Genomic DNA, 15,647 nt, shown 5'->3' with positions numbered 1-15,647 from the left:
AGGCTCCGGATGGCAAACGATGTCGGGAGGCGCTCCAGAGAGAGAGCAGCGCCGAGCCTGCCGCCTGATTGCAAAGAAATAACCGCAGCTCACCAAAAGGATTTAAAAAAGCGCCACACGAAACCCACAGAACGGTATCTGCCCTCAAATCTCTTTCGGTGGTGCTCGGAACTGCGGCAGAGCTGCAGGCTGACGCCTTTCCCAGCGCTGTCCCAGGGCCCCAGTCCACAGCACCGTCAAAGGCCCTTGGGAAAGGCTCCAATGCACGGCACCTTCTCTGAAGAGGACCTGCTGCTGGCCTGTGGCCAGCGTTAGCAACACAGCCCGCCGCCTCTCTAGCCCACGCTTTCCCACCTTGCGTGCAGGAGCGACCGGCTTTGGGCTGCTACTTGAGCAGCTCCCGCTGCCGTGCTCCTCCTCTGCCAGCCTTCCTACCGCAGCACTCAGGGTGGGCTTCTCGTCCTTCTAGGCTGAGCCCAACGCCTCACGCTGCACTGCCACCCCCCCACCCCCTACTTGCCCCTCCTAGGATACGGCAAAGAAAGAACAACTGCCAAACAGCAGCGCTACCCATAGCCCACGTGTGGCCAGCCTACAAAGGTGCGATGGCTCAGCCCAGGGCTGGCAAGGTACAGACCAGCCTCTCCTTTCATCCCACAGCGACCTACTCTGCCATCTGCCCTGCAAGTCACGTCACGGTTACCTTTGAGAGAGGAGGGAAGCTGGGCAGAAGTGGGCAGGAAACGAGGAATGCTTGGAAAAAAGGAGCCGCGCGAGCAGCAAAGGCAGGAGCCGAGTTGTCCCGAAGGCCAGCTCAGCCCAACTGGCCTTCGCTGGCCCGCTCCTCAGGATCACAGGCCCTGGCCGGGTGAGCTCACAAGCGCCGGGCGGGTGCCGCATCACCGCCCCTTTGTGACACGGGGACGCACGGGAACGCGCTGCGGCCAGCAGCCGCCACAGCCCGGGCACCTCCTGTAGCCAGCAGCTGGCAGCCCCCGGGCTTCCCCACGCGCTGCTGCCCAAGCGCCGTCTGTCCGCCGGCAGAGCTCCCACCTCTTCGCCGAGCCACACAGCCAGACGGACGAAGAGCTGGCCAGGCCTGGAAGCGCTCCTGCTCGCACCTTTGCCTGCCACCTGCGCTCGCTGAGGCTTTCCTTTCTGCTCTGCCCAGCTACAGGACTGTGTCCGTGACACTGGTGTAGCAAAGCACCCGGTCTCTCGCAGCTTCTTTTCCAAGCAGTTTGATCTGCCCCCCACCAGCTACAGCCACAGCCTGACTCTGAACGAGAGCTACCAAAGAAACGCCCTCAGCAACTGCGCTGCATTGACCTTGGCTGCCTCTCTCACCCTCCAGCTCCCCAAAACATTGGTGGGCAGCGCCTTAGCACCTGGATTCACCCCTTGACCTGCTCGGAGCCCGGGGAGCATTGCTTCCAGCGCACGCTGGGGCCCTGCCACAGCAGCACTAGCAGGCTCCAGAGCCCTTTCCCTGGCACCAGCCAGCAGCCAAGCGCCGCATTCAATGCTCACGCCACAAGCTCACCGAGCAGGACAAAGGCAGCTTTGCTTCCAAGCCTCCTCTAGCACCGCTCCTCCAGCTGGCAGCCATCCCACACTCCTAGGTGCAGAGTGACCTCACTGCTGAGCTCAGGGCAGGGTCAGGGCTCCGGAGCTGGCAGCGCCCAGTGCCACCCAGGAAAGCAGGGCACCCTGGCAGCTGGAGGTTGAGCAGGGTGTGCCCGCTCCTCACTCACACGCTTCAGCCACAGCTCGTGTGCTGGGGCAGCACGGCATTCGCTACCCTTCACAAAGAGCCACGGCAGGCGGGCTGGCTTGGCTGAACGTGGCTGAAGAGCGCCTGTGCCCCGAGGGGCGCCTTTTGCCGAAGGCATCTTGGGCATAAGGTGGCCGGGCCAGAGTTCTTTCTTCTTTGACTTTCTATAGCATTCTTCCTCTGAAGGTGCCGGGGTGGGGGCGGGCGGGGCAGAAGAAAGGAAGAAACACCATTCCTTGCTGTCAGGACTAAAGGCTCCAAGGAAGCTGAGCAGAAGCAGGTGCCGGAGCTCGGCCTCGGGATGGCAGCAGGACCCCCTGGCCGAATCGCCAGCTCCTCTCGGGCTGGTGACACCTGCCAACTTGCTGAGGAGGCGCTCTGCCCCATCACCCAGAGCTAACGTTAGGTGAGGAAGGGGCGAAGCACGACCAGAGCCACTACTGACCCCCGGGAGACACCGCTACGTCCTGGCCTTGCGCTGGGCTTGCTGCCACCGAGCGGCACCCTCTGGGCCCGGCCGTTCAGCCCCTTTCAGTCCCGCTCGCTGTCGGCTCATCCAGCCCACTTCCATTCGAGTGGCTCCAACGCCGTGTTTAGAAAGAAGAGACTGCAAGATGGGCGCACGCAAGCACACAGCTTTCAAAATCCCACGCCACAAACCTCCCACGCTGGCTATTTCCGCCAATTGCCCCAAAGCCTCCAGACAAGAAAACACCCCGTAAGCTCACGCCTGCAAGGCCAACGACTGTTTTTAATTCCGGATTTGGCTTTGCTGCCCGTTGCCTCCCAGCGAGCGCTGTTTTTTGCAAGGCGATCCCAAAAGCTGAACGCAGGCTAGAGCTCTTCCTCGAGGGACCTGTGGGCAGGCGTGCCAGCCGGCAGAGCCGTCCAGCTCTCTGGAAGCTCTCTTTGAGTCCTTCCTGGCCAGAGGCAGATCTGGGAGGAGAGACAGGGTGGGCTGCCGGCACCCTTTGTGCAGCTTGGTCCCCGCTGGGGGCGGTCTGGCTGCTTCCTGGATTATTCTTCCTCCTCTTCGGCATTGCGGGAGTCAGATGCTGCGCTCCTCCCGCATCCAGGGTCACAATCTGCCCCCGCCACCACTGCAGCGCCCCGAGTGCCTGTCCCACCTGCATCTCTGGACTGCTGAGACCCTCCTCCTCCTGCCCCTCTCCCTCTCCCTGCCCCTGCTAAGGGCTCCTAGTCCATGGTGACCACAAACAGGCTGTGGGGATCATAGCCGTGCCGTGGGGATCTGCTCCCCACTCCGCGCTCCGCTGAGTTTGCTCCCAAGCAGCCCTGGCTGCGGGAGCCCCCTTGGAGCCGGCGTTGGAGGGCCTCGGGAGCTGCATCGCCTCTTGGGGCTCGGGCACAACGCGGAGGACTTGTTCTCTACCTCTTCCTCTTGCGTGCTGAGCGGCGGCGCCCCGTGTGCTCCACAGGGGGGCTGTGGATATCATTGCCCCGCTGACAGCATCTTCTCTGCTCCCTCTGCTTTGGCAGGCTCTGCTCCTGAGCAGCGCTGGCTGCGCGAGCTGACTGGCAGCTGCTCTTGGAGGGCCCTGGAGCTGCACCGTGCCTGGGAGCGCAGTCAACACTCGCAGGGCTAGTTCTCTTCCTCCTCCCTGCTGAGTGCTCGTAGTCCGTGGGGTCCACGACCCAGCTGCGGAGATCCCTGCCCCACTGCGGCGATCTGCTCCGGGGCCTCTCCCTGCCACCCTTCCTCTGGGAAGAAGGGCTCGCTCCACGCTCCTCCTCCTTGCTGCCCTCCTGCATGGTGTGCAGCAGACGGCCCGAGGGCGGAGAGCAGACCAGGCAGTCAGCTTTCCTTCTGGACACCAGCCTTGTCAAGCTGCAGAAGAAGCGATGCCAGCAGAAGCCCACGCAGGAGGCAATGCTGAGCCTGCCTGGCCAGATGGGGCCCAGCCAGCCTGCAGATGCCTCCCGTGCACCTGCCCAGGTGGGCTGGCTGGTGCTGGCTCTTGCGGAGGAGCCGCTGTCCCCTGGAGAGTCCTCCATGCCCGCTGCCACGTCCTGCAAGGAGAGCTGGGATAGGGTCCTGCCCTTCCCTCCTCAAGGGAGCAGAGCCGCGGGAAGCCCCAGAAGGTGCCTGAGGGGACAGCTAAGGGCCTTCCAGAGCCTCTCCTGGAGGGCTGCAGAGGCGGAAGGGCCAAAGGCGCACCAATGGGACGGATCTAGGGGGGGTGCTTTGAGAGGGAGCAGCGTCGCAACTGTCAACAGCGGTGCCGCGTGCCAGGGAAAAGAGAGCGATGCCAAGATGCCAGAAAGAAGCCCACTGCCCACGTGCTGCCCTCAGCCACCTCCCCGGGGTTACCTTGGTCTGTCGGGGCTCACCCTCTGCTCCCACAGAACCCACTTGCTTCCTGCTGGACCCCCACAGGCTGAGGAAGGAAGGGGCATACGATGGTGCCGGTGAGGAAGCAGCCATTTCGCCAGGTTTCCGATCAGAGCACCTGGAGAATAAAAACAAAGAGAGGCATCTCTCTTTAGGGCTCTTCTTGCAGCCTCCTCTCAGCTTCAGTCCTTTTGTGGGAGCGGTTTCTACGACAGAGGGAAGATGCAACCAGGGCCACAAATGGCATTCTGGCAAGTTCAGCTGGGGTCTTCCCCAATCCCCCTGTCGGAGCAAGGCCTCGTCTTTATAACCCCTATGGCCTCCATTTCATAGAATCGTAGAATCATCAGGCAGTTTGGACTGGAAGGGACCTGAAAGATCACCTCGTTCCACCTCCCCTGCCCTGGCCACAGACACCTTCCACCAGACCACGTTGCTCAAAGCCCCGTCCAGCCTGGCCTCCAACACCTCCCGGGAGAGGGCACCTACAGCTTCCCTGGGCAACCTGTGCCAGGGCCTCGCCACCCTCACCCTCAAGGATTTCTTCCTAACAGATAGCTAACCAAAACCTACCCTCCCTTGCTTTCAAACCGGACCCCCTCTTCCTACCACCACACTCCCTGATAAAGAGTCCCTCCCCACCTCGCCTGTAGGCCCCCTTTAAGTACTCTTCCCTACGTCAGCCAGCTTCACAGAGCAGGCAAGCAGCACTTTGCACCAGGGCAGCAGCCTAAAGCCCGCTAGGGAAAGATAACCACTGACGTGGGGTAGCTCAGCTCTGACAGCGCTGAATGGGGCGGCCTGTACTCGCTCTCCTGTGAGAGAGACGCTCGGGGGGATGAGAAGAAAATCAGCACAAACCAGGAGAGGAAACCGATTCTAAACAGGTTTTAGTACCGCTTGTTATTTATTACCTGATGTAAAACAGCAGATACGCTTGCTGCCTGAGCACGGTGTCGATGCCACAACGATCCACAGACTCATCGTCCATCTTATACCACGCTCCGCTGCTGGCCTGCAAAGAAAGGCGTCGGTATCTGGAGATGAACGGCACGGTGCCTCCACCAACCCAGGCAGAGAACTGCAGAACCAAGAGAAAGCCAAAACCAACCCAGCCCAGCCCCTAAGGAGACCTTCTCGCCAAGACCCTCGGCTGCCAGTAACACTGCCGTGAAAGCGTGTCTTCGGCAGGGTAGATTTTGCCCTGCCTTGCTAGGCAGGACGTCCCTCTTTACCTTTGTGTAGCAGAAATAGTGTCCGTGATAACAGCTGGGACCGCGGTGCACCACGACAGCATATAAGGAGTAGAGGAGGGGCTCCCCAGCCGCGTGAGACGTGTACGGGCGAAGGTCCAAGTACTCGGGGTACTCCACAACCTACGGAGAGAGCAAGAGGGCTCAGAAGCCATCCTGAAATACTACGTGAACTAGCCTTCCAAGACTAAGGGCTAGAGGCGTAGAAAGACATCTCTGGGGCTGACGGCAACTCGGCGCTCCCTAAAGCTACGGGGCGTGGTTTGGGTGGCAGGAAACTGTTCTCGGCCAAAGCAGCTCTGCCGGAGCAGGGCACGCGCTTCTCCTCCCGCGGGAACTCTCCTCTCCTGGCAAGGGAACGCAAAGACCTCAACGCCAACAGCCGGCGAAAGGCCCCGCTGCTTTGGGAAACCCCCTGCGCCAGGAAGAGGAAGTTGCGCTCCAGCTGCGTACACACCTTGCTGATCTTCCCGCCGGTGAAATCGTCAAACCTTTTCAGGCACACCGTGAGAACCATGGGCGCGCGATGGATTGTAAACCTCTTGGAGGCGGCGACCATCCTCTCACACCTTGGAAGCAAGCACAGAGGCGAGGGCTGAAACGCACCCTGCGACGCAGCCTTTCTTCCCCCCGGAAGGCCAGACAACCCTTCCCGTCTCACACATCCTTGCGCTATTTTAAAACTATTCAGCACTGTAAGGCCACGCTAAAGCCAGCTGCGTCGTCTCCTTGTGCGTTAAGCCTACACGAAACGACGGCTTATGCTCGGCGACACGCAGCACCTTCACGCAGGATCTAGTACGATTAGGACGTTAGCGTTCATCTTACTGGCTACACCGATAGCAGTTTTCGCCCTCCAGCCGCTCAGGTCGGACAAAGCCCTCCAGAGCACCGGTGACAGAAGAGGCTGCCTGGAGGAGTGAGAAAGGAGAGCACTGAGCTGCGGGAAACACCCTCACCCAAACACCTCCTAGGAGTTTACGCAAAAACCTAGCTAGACGACGCTGAGGAGACCCGCCCTCAGCCTGCAAGCAGCGTCCGGAAGGAGACGGGACGAGCCTTTGGGGCTGAACATCGCCCTCCTTCCCAAGGGATTCCCAAGGCTACCGAGAGCCACCTCTCTGTGGCGCTGCACAGTTCAGCTACCGAGGGTGTGCAGGGTCACCACCAAGGAAAACAATACCACCCGCCAGGCCAGGAGCCAGACGGCTGCTGAGGGAGGGCAAAGGGAAGAAGGCTGAGAGGACGTCCAGGGTGCAGAGAGGACAATTCCCACTCGCCCGGCTTCAAGCCAGCACCCACAGGCAGACCGCTGCCACGGCCTCCCCAGAGGGACTCGGGCCATTCCGCTTCCCGCCCACCACCAAGCTCTCTTCGGGTCACAGGAGGCGTTTTTAAGCCAACCGCGTTGATTCTGGAAAGCTACAGGGGCCTTGGGATGCCCCGAAGCACAAGCCACAAGCCCTCTTACTTTCACGTCCAAAGGAACGTCCAGGAAGGCCTCGTAGGAACTGGAAACTGCCTTGCAGCTCAAGCACGTGACTGGAAGGCAAACCGAAACGCTCAGCGATAGGGGAGGTCGACCGTGCCCGTTCATGCTCCTCCTACCTACTGCGCCAGTCAGACGTACAGCTGTTTATCACAGGCAGCAGGCAGAAGGGCACAGCCAGTCCCAAGGGGAACAACAGGTGGGGAGCAGTACCTCTGGATCTCAGAGAGCCCCCAAAGATTTGATGGACGACGGTAGTCGATTGGGAAGAGATGTCCAAGCTGGAAAGAAACGGTAAGGGGCAGAGAGTCACCTCCTCCAGGAGTTTTACTTGGCCTGAAAACCCTGGGCGTAGGTTCTCCTTGATGGGAGCACCTCAAGGAGTCCAAAGGGCTCGGGAGCATTGGAAAGGCAATTTGCTTGTGCTTACTCGCTGCTTCCGCTCAGGCAAGCGCTCTGCATGGCATCGACAGCAAGGCGGAGGAACTCGTGGGCGTCTTCCTGCACGCCCAGCTGGAAATGTTCTCCTATGCCTAAGAAAGAGGAAGTTAGTCCTTCTCTCCTCCGCGAACAGACGGAGACATGGCAAAGCACCTGAAACAACTTACATGTCAGAACGCTGACGACACCCCAGGGCTCGATGGCACTGCCTGAGGAACGCAAGACGCTGTTCACGTGCGCTTCCATCCTGCACATCACGCAGACGCCTTGCTGACGACCTGAAGAGGGAGGCGGGAGGGAAGCAAGCTTCTCCGCTTAGCAAAATAGCCATAGCAACGGGAAACCTCACGCAGGCCTTGGAGTCCCAGGAGCGGCCTCCACCCCTCCCAAGGCCCCCACGTCCCAATAAGCCCAGGACATTCGAGTGCGCAGAAGACACTCTTCAGAAGGACGCTTCGCTGAGAGAGCCTGTCTGTGCCACAGGCAAAGAGGGTTTAACTTGCAGGAGCTGGGACCAAGACGCGGGGCTACAAAGAGGCGCCTTTCTGAAGGGGAAAGAGACACCTGGACAGGACAAGCGGCTTCTGGGCTTGAGTGGTCAAAGACGACCAACTCGGCGGGTTGAGAAAGGAGGGCGGCTTTGCTCCTAAGCTGAATTCCAGGTGCTGGGAACCCTTGGCAAGTGCCCAACGAACGAGGAGCTGTTCATCAAAGTACTCACACGACTGGCTGTGCTCCCGAGAGAGCAGGTAGTTGGCCAGAGGGGGTGTGTAGGTCAGGCACTGCAGGATGGAGTTGAGGAAGCACGTATTGCCCAGGTTGTGGAGTCCCGCTCCGGCTCCCTGTCGGCGCTGCCAGGCCAGGCAAATCTTCTCCGGGGGAAAGAGGACCCTTTGTGGAGGAGCCATTCCCTCGACAAGGACTGCAGGGAAATGACATTGGGGAAGAGGTGAGAAGGCAGCCCTGCTTCTGTCAGACCTTTCTGCCGGCAAGGACACCTTTCAGTGTCTTGTGCCTAGCGGCAGAGGAGTGACACAAGGTGCTTTCCTGTCTCTAATGGAGAACACCTGGGTAAGCCTGGCTGCTAGCAGGAAAGCGCCCCAGGATTCGCCCTAGGCTCTCAGCGCACCAGCAGGCAGGGATGGAGCCCCAGCCGCGCCCGTTGCCTTTGGCGTTGGCAAAGGCCGAGCCTGCTGGCGAAGCCGCTACTCACAGGAGTCGTTCCCCGTTGCGGCCATCGCTCCTCTCGGGAACAGAGGGGAAGGCTCCGGATGGCAAACGATGTCGGTAGGCGCTCCAGAGAGAGAGCAGCGCCGAGCCTGCCGCCTGATTGCAAAGAAATAACCGCAGCTCACCAAAAGGATTTAAAAAAGCGCCACACGAAACCCACAGAACGGTATCTGCCCTCAAATCTCTTTCGGTGGTGCTCGGAACTGCGGCAGAGCTGCAGGCTGACGCCTTTCCCAGCGCTGTCCCAGGGCCCCAGTCCACAGCACCGTCAAAGGCCCTTGGGAAAGGCTCCAATGCACGGCACCTTCTCTGAAGAGGACCTGCTGCTGGCCTGTGGCCAGCGTTAGCAACACAGCCCGCCGCCTCTCTAGCCCACGCTTTCCCACCTTGCGTGCAGGAGCGACCGGCTTTGGGCTGCTACTTGAGCAGCTCCCGCTGCCGTGCTCCTCCTCTGCCAGCCTTCCTACCGCAGCACTCAGGGTGGGCTTCTCGTCCTTCTAGGCTGAGCCCAACGCCTCACGCTGCACTGCCACCCCCCCACCCCCTACTTGCCCCTCCTAGGATACGGCAAAGAAAGAACAACTGCCAAACAGCAGCGCTACCCATAGCCCACGTGTGGCCAGCCTACAAAGGTGCGATGGCTCAGCCTAGGGCTGGCAAGGTACAGACCAGCCTCTCCTTTCATCCCACAGCGACCTACTCTGCCATCTGCCCTGCAAGTCACGTCACGGTTACCTTTGAGAGAGGAGGGAAGCTGGGCAGAAGTGGGCAGGAAATGAGGAATGCTTGGAAAAAAGGAGCCGCGCGAGCAGCAAAGGCAGGAGCCGAGTTGTCCCGAAGGCCAGCTCAGCCCAACTGGCCTTCGCTGGCCCGCTCCTCAGGATCACAGGCCCTGGCCGGGTGAGCTCACAAGCGCCGGGCGGGTGCCGCATCACCGCCCCTTTGTGACACGGGGACGCACGGGAACGCGCTGCGGCCAGCAGCCGCCACAGCCCGGGCACCTCCTGTAGCCAGCAGCTGGCAGCCCCCGGGCTTCCCCACGCGCTGCTGCCCAAGTGCCGTCTGTCCGCCGGCAGAGCTCCCACCTCTTCGCCGAGCCACACAGCCAGACGGACGAAGCGCTGGCCAGGCCTGGAAGCGCTCCTGCTCGCACCTTTGCCTGCCACCTGCGCTCGCTGAGGCTTTCCTTTCTGCTCTGCCCAGCTACAGGACTGTGTCCGTGACACTGGTGTAGCAAAGCACCCGGGCTCTCGCAGCTTCTTTTCCAAGCAGTTTGATCTGCCCCCCACCAGCTACAGCCACAGCCTGACTCTGAACGAGAGCTACCAAAGAAACGCCCTCAGCAACTGCGCTGCATTGACCTTGGCTGCCTCTCTCACCCTCCAGCTCCCCAAAACATTGGTGGGCAGCGCCTTAGCACCTGGATTCACCCCTTGACCTGCTCGGAGCCCGGGGAGCATTGCTTCCAGCGCACGCTGGGGCCCTGCCACAGCAGCACTAGCAGGCTCCAGAGCCCTTTCCCTGGCACCAGCCAGCAGCCAAGCGCCGCATTCAATGCTCACGCCACAAGCTCACCGAGCAGGACAAAGGCAGCTTTGCTTCCAAGCCTCCTCTAGCACCGCTCCTCCAGCTGGCAGCCATCCCACACTCCTAGGTGCAGAGGGACCTCACTGCTGAGCTCAGGGCAGGGTCAGGGCTCCGGAGCTGGCAGCGCCCAGTGCCACCCAGGAAAGCAGGGCACCCTGGCAGCTGGAGGTTGAGCAGGGTGTGCCCGCTCCTCACTCACACGCTTCAGCCACAGCTCGTGTGCTGGGGCAGCACGGCATTCGCTACCCTTCACAAAGAGCCACGGCAGGCGGGCTGGCTTGGCTGAACGTGGCTGAAGAGCGCCTGTGCCCCGAGGGGCGCCTTTTGCCGAAGGCATCTTGGGCATAAGGTGGCCGGGCCAGAGTTCTTTCTTCTTTGACTTTCTATAGCATTCTTCCTCTGAAGGTGCCGGGGTGGGGGCGGGCGGGGCAGAAGAAAGGAAGAAACACCATTCCTTGCTGTCAGGACTAAAGGCTCCAAGGAAGCTGAGCAGAAGCAGGTGCCGGAGCTCGGCCTCGGGATGGCAGCAGGACCCCCTGGCCGAATCGCCAGCTCCTCTCGGGCTGGTGACACCTGCCAACTTGCTGACGAGGCGCTCTGCCCCATCACCCAGAGCTAACGTTAGGTGAGGAAGGGGCGAAGCAGGACCAGAGCCACTATTGACCCCCGGGAGACACCGCTACGTCCTGGCCTTGCGCTGGGCTTGCTGCCACCGAGCGGCACCCTCTGGGCCCGGCCGTTCAGCCCCTTTCAGTCCCGCCCGCTGTCGGCTCATCCAGCCCACTTCCATTCGAGTGGCTCCAACGCCGTGTTTAGAAAGAAGAGACTGCAAGACGGGTGCACGCAAGCACACAGCTTTCAAAATCCCACGCCACAAACCTCCCACGCTGGCTATTTCCGCCAATTGCCCCAAAGCCTCCAGAGAAGAAAACACCCCGTAAGCTCACGCCTGCAAGGCCAACGACTGTTTTTAATTCCGGATTTGGCTTTGCTGCCCGTTGCCTCCCAGCGAGCGCTGTTTTTTGCAAGGCGATCCCAAAAGCTGAACGCAGGCTAGAGCTCTTCCTCGAGGGACCTGTGGGCAGGCGTGCCAGCCGGCAGAGCCGTCCAGCTCTCTGGAAGCTCTCTTTGAGTCCTTCCTGGCCAGAGGCAGATCTGCGAGGAGAGACAGGGTGGGCTGCCGGCACCCTTTGTGCAGCTTGGTCCCTGCTGGGGGCGGTCTGGCTGCTTCCTGGATTATTCTTCCTCCTCTTCGGCATTGCGGGAGTCAGATGCTGCGCTCCTCCCGCATCCAGGGTCACAATCTGCCCCCGCCACCGCTGCAGCGCCCCGAGTGCCTGTCCCACCTGCATCTCTCGACTGCTGAGACCCTCCTCCTCCTGCCCCTCTCCCTCTCCCTGCCCCTGCTAAGGGCTCCTAGTCCATGGTGACCACAAACAGGCTGTGGGGATCATAGCCGTGCCGTGGGGATCTGCTCCCCACTCCGCGCTCCGCTGAGTTTGCTCCCAAGCAGCCCTGGCTGCGGGAGCCCCCTTGGAGCCGGCGTTGGAGGGCCTCGGGAGCTGCATCGCCTCTTGGGGCTCGGGCACAACGCGGAGGACTTGTTCTCTACCTCTTCCTCTTGCGTGCTGAGCGGCGGCGCCCCGTGTGCTCCACAGGGGGGCTGTGGATATCATTGCCCCGCTGACAGCATCTTCTCTGCTCCCTCTGCTTTGGCAGGCTCTGCTCCTGAGCAGCACTGGCTGCGCGAGCTGACTGGCAGCTGCTCTTGGAGGGCCCTGGAGCTGCACCGTGCCTGGGAGCGCAGTCAACACTCGCAGGGCTAGTTCTCTTCCTCCTCCCTGCTGAGTGCTCGTAGTCCGTGGGGTCCACGACCCAGCTGCGGAGATCCCTGCCCCACTGCGGCGATCTGCTCCGGGGCCTCTCCCTGCCACCCTTCCTCTGGGAAGAAGGGCTCGCTCCACGCTCCTCCTCCTTGCTGCCCTCCTGCATGGTGTGCAGCAGACGGCCCGAGGGCGGAGAGCAGACCAGGCAGTCAGCTTTCCTTCTGGACACCAGCCTTGTCAAGCTGCAGAAGAAGCGATGCCAGCAGAAGCCCACGCAGGAGGCAATGCTGAGCCTGCCTGGCCAGACGGGGCCCAGCCAGCCTGCAGATGCCTCCCGTGCACCTGCCCAGGTGGGCTGGCTGGTGCTGGCTCTTGCGGAGGAGCCGCTGTCCCCTGGAGAGTCCTCCATGCCCGCTGCCACGTCCTGCAAGGAGAGCTGGGATAGGGTCCTGCCCTTCCCTCCTCAAGGGAGCAGAGCCGCGGGAAGCCCCAGAAGGTGCCTGAGGGGACAGCTAAGGGCCTTCCAGAGCCTCTCCTGGAGGGCTGCAGAGGCGGAAGGGCCAAAGGCGCACCAATGGGACGGATCTAGGGGGGGTGCTTTGAGAGGGAGCAGCGTCGCAACTGTCAACAGCGGTGCCGCGTGCCAGGGAAAAGAGAGCGATGCCAAGATGCCAGAAAGAAGCCCACTGCCCACGTGCTGCCCTCAGCCACCTCCCCGGGATTACCTTGGTCTGTCGGGGCTCACCCTCTGCTCCCACAGAACCCACTTGCTTCCTGCTGGACCCCCACAGGCTGAGGAAGGAAGGGGCATACGATGGTGCCGGTGAGGAAGCAGCCATTTCGCCAGGTTTCCGATCAGAGCACCTGGAGAATAAAAACAAAGAGAGGCATCTCTCTTTAGGGCTCTTCTTGCAGCCTCCTCTCGGCTTCAGTCCTTTTGTGGGAGCGGTTTCTACGACAGAGGGAAGATGCGACCAGGGCCACAAATGGCATTCTGGCAAGTTCAGCTGGGGTCTTCCCCAATCCCCCTGTCGGAGCAAGGCCTCGTCTTTATAACCCCTATGGCCTCCATTTCATAGAATCGTAGAATCATCAGGCAGTTTGGACTGGAAGGGACCTGAAAGATCACCTCGTTCCACCTCCCCTGCCCTGGCCACAGACACCTTCCACCAGACCACGTTGCTCAAAGCCCCGTCCAGCCTGGCCTCCAACACCTCCCGGGAGAGGGCACCTACAGCTTCCCTGGGCAACCTGTGCCAGGGCCTCGCCACCCTCACCCTCAAGGATTTCTTCCTAACAGAGAGCTAACCAAAACCTACCCTCCCTCGCTTTCAAACCGGTGCCCCTCTTCCTACCACCACACTCCCTGATAAAGAGTCCCTCCCCACCTCGCCTGTAGGCCCCCTTTAAGTACTCTTCCCTACGTCAGCCAGCTTCACAGAGCAGGCAAGCAGCACTTTGCACCAGGGCAGCAGCCTAAAGCCCGCTAGGGAAAGATAACCACTGACGTGGGGTAGCTCAGCTCTGACAGCGCTGAATGGGGCGGCCTGTACTCGCTCTCCTGTGAGAGAGACGCTCGGGGGGATGAGAAGAAAATCAGCACAAACCAGGAGAGGAAACCGATTCTAAACAGGTTTTAGTACCGCTTGTTATTTATTACCTGATGTAAAACAGCAGATACGCTTGCTGCCTGAGCACGGTGTCGATGCCACAACGATCCACAGACTCATCGTCCATCTTATACCACGCTCCGCTGCTGGCCTGCAAAGAAAGGCGTCGGTATCTGGAGATGAACGGCACGGTGCCTCCACCAACCCAGGCAGAGAACTGCAGAACCAAGAGAAAGCCAAAACCAACCCAGCCCAGCCCCTAAGGAGACCTTCTCGCCAAGACCCTCGGCTGCCATTAACACTGCCGTGAAAGCGTGTCTTCGGCAGGGTAGATTTTGCCCTGCCTTGCTAGGCAGGACGTCCCTCTTTACCTTTGTGTAGCAGAAATAGTGTCCGTGATAACAGCTGGGACCGCGGTGCACCACGACAGCATATAAGGAGTAGAGGAGGGGCTCCCCAGCCGCGTGAGACGTGTACGGGCGAAGGTCCAAGTACTCGGGGTACTCCACAACCTACGGAGAGAGCAAGAGGGCTCAGAAGCCATCCTGAAATACTACGTGAACTAGCCTTCCAAGACTAAGGGCTAGAGGCGTAGAAAGACATCTCTGGGGCTGACGGCAACTCGGCGCTCCCTAAAGCTACGGGGCGTGGTTTGGGTGGCAGGAAACTGTTCTCGGCCAAAGCAGCTCTGCCGGAGCAGGGCACGCGCTTCTCCTCCCGCGGGAACTCTCCTCTCCTGGCAAGGGAACGCAAAGACCTCAACGCCAACAGCCGGCGAAAGGCCCCGCTGCTTTGGGAAACCCCCTGCGCCAGGAAGAGGAAGTTGCGCTCCAGCTGCGTACACACCTTGCTGATCTTCCCGCTGGTGAAATCGTCAAACCTTTTCAGGCACACCGTGAGAACCATGGGCGCGCGATGGATTGTAAACCTCTTGGAGGCGGCGACCATCCTCTCACACCTTGGAAGCAAGCACAGAGGCGAGGGCTGAAATGCACCCTGCGACGCAGCCTTTCTTCCCCCCGGAAGGCCAGACAACCCTTCCCGTCTCACACATCCTTGCGCTATTTTAAAACTATTCAGCACTGTAAGGCCACGCTAAAGCCAGCTGCGTCGTCTCCTTGTGCGTTAAGCCTACACGAAACGACGGCTTATGCTCGGCGACACGCAGCACCTTCACGCAGGATCTAGTACGATTAGGACGTTAGCGTTCATCTTACTGGCTACACCGATAGCAGTTTTCGCCCTCCAGCCGCTCAGGTCGGACAAAGCCCTCCAGAGCACCGGTGACAGAAGAGGCTGCCTGGAGGAGTGAGAAAGGAGAGCACTGAGCTGCGGGAAACACCCTCACCCAAACACCTCCTAGGAGTTTACGCAAAAACCTAGCTAGACGACGCTGAGGAGACCCGCCCTCAGCCTGCAAGCAGCGTCCGGAAGGAGACGGGACGAGCCTTTGGGGCTGAACATCGCCCTCCTTCCCAAGGGATTCCCAAGGCTACCGAGAGCCACCTCTCTGTGGCGCTGCACAGTTCAGCTACCGAGGGTGTGCAGGGTCACCACCAAGGAAAACAATACCACCCGCCAGGCCAGGAGCCAGACGGCTGCTGAGGGAGGGCAAAGGGAAGAAGGCTGAGAGGACGTCCAGGGTGCAGAGAGGACAATTCCCACTCGCCCGGCTTCAAGCCAGCACCCACAGGCAGACCGCTGCCACGGCCTCCCCAGAGGGACTCGGGCCATTCCGCTTCCCGCCCACCACCAAGCTCTCTTCGGGTCACAGGAGGCATTTTTAAGCCAACCGCGTTGATTCTGGAAAGCTACAGGGGCCTTGGGATGCCCCGAAGCACAAGCCACAAGCCCTCTTACTTTCACGTCCAAAGGAACGTCCAGGAAGGCCTCGTAGGAACTGGAAACTGCCTTGCAGCTCAAGCACGTGACTGGAAGGCAAACCGAAACGCTCAGCGATAGGGGAGGTCGACCGTGCCCGTTCATGCTCCTCCTACCTACTGCGCCAGTCAGACGTACAGCTGTTTATCACAGGCAGCAGGCAGAAGGGCACAGCCAGTCCCAAGGGGAACAACAGGTGGGGA

The 15,647-nt window shown here is 60.8% G+C and overlaps 1 protein-coding gene across 1 annotated transcript in view; it reads right to left on the bottom strand.

The window, feature by feature from the left end:
• Positions 1 to 15,647, bottom strand: part of LOC135317012 (germ cell-less protein-like 1) — a 109,929-nt gene that overhangs the window by 28,526 nt on the left and 65,756 nt on the right. The window contains exons 3-4 of the mRNA XM_064472525.1: positions 13,986 to 14,075; positions 5,414 to 5,503 (exon numbers count right to left, since the gene is read on the bottom strand). Coding sequence (XP_064328595.1) covers positions 5,414 to 5,503; positions 13,986 to 14,075 — 180 coding nt within the window. The remainder of the gene's footprint in view (positions 1 to 5,413; positions 5,504 to 13,985; positions 14,076 to 15,647) is intronic.

The sequence above is a fragment of the Phalacrocorax carbo genome, chromosome 24 (genome assembly GCF_963921805.1).
Source record: "Phalacrocorax carbo chromosome 24, bPhaCar2.1, whole genome shotgun sequence".
NCBI lineage: Eukaryota > Metazoa > Chordata > Aves > Suliformes > Phalacrocoracidae > Phalacrocorax > Phalacrocorax carbo.
This window is presented reverse-complemented; position numbering and strand designations above follow the sequence as displayed.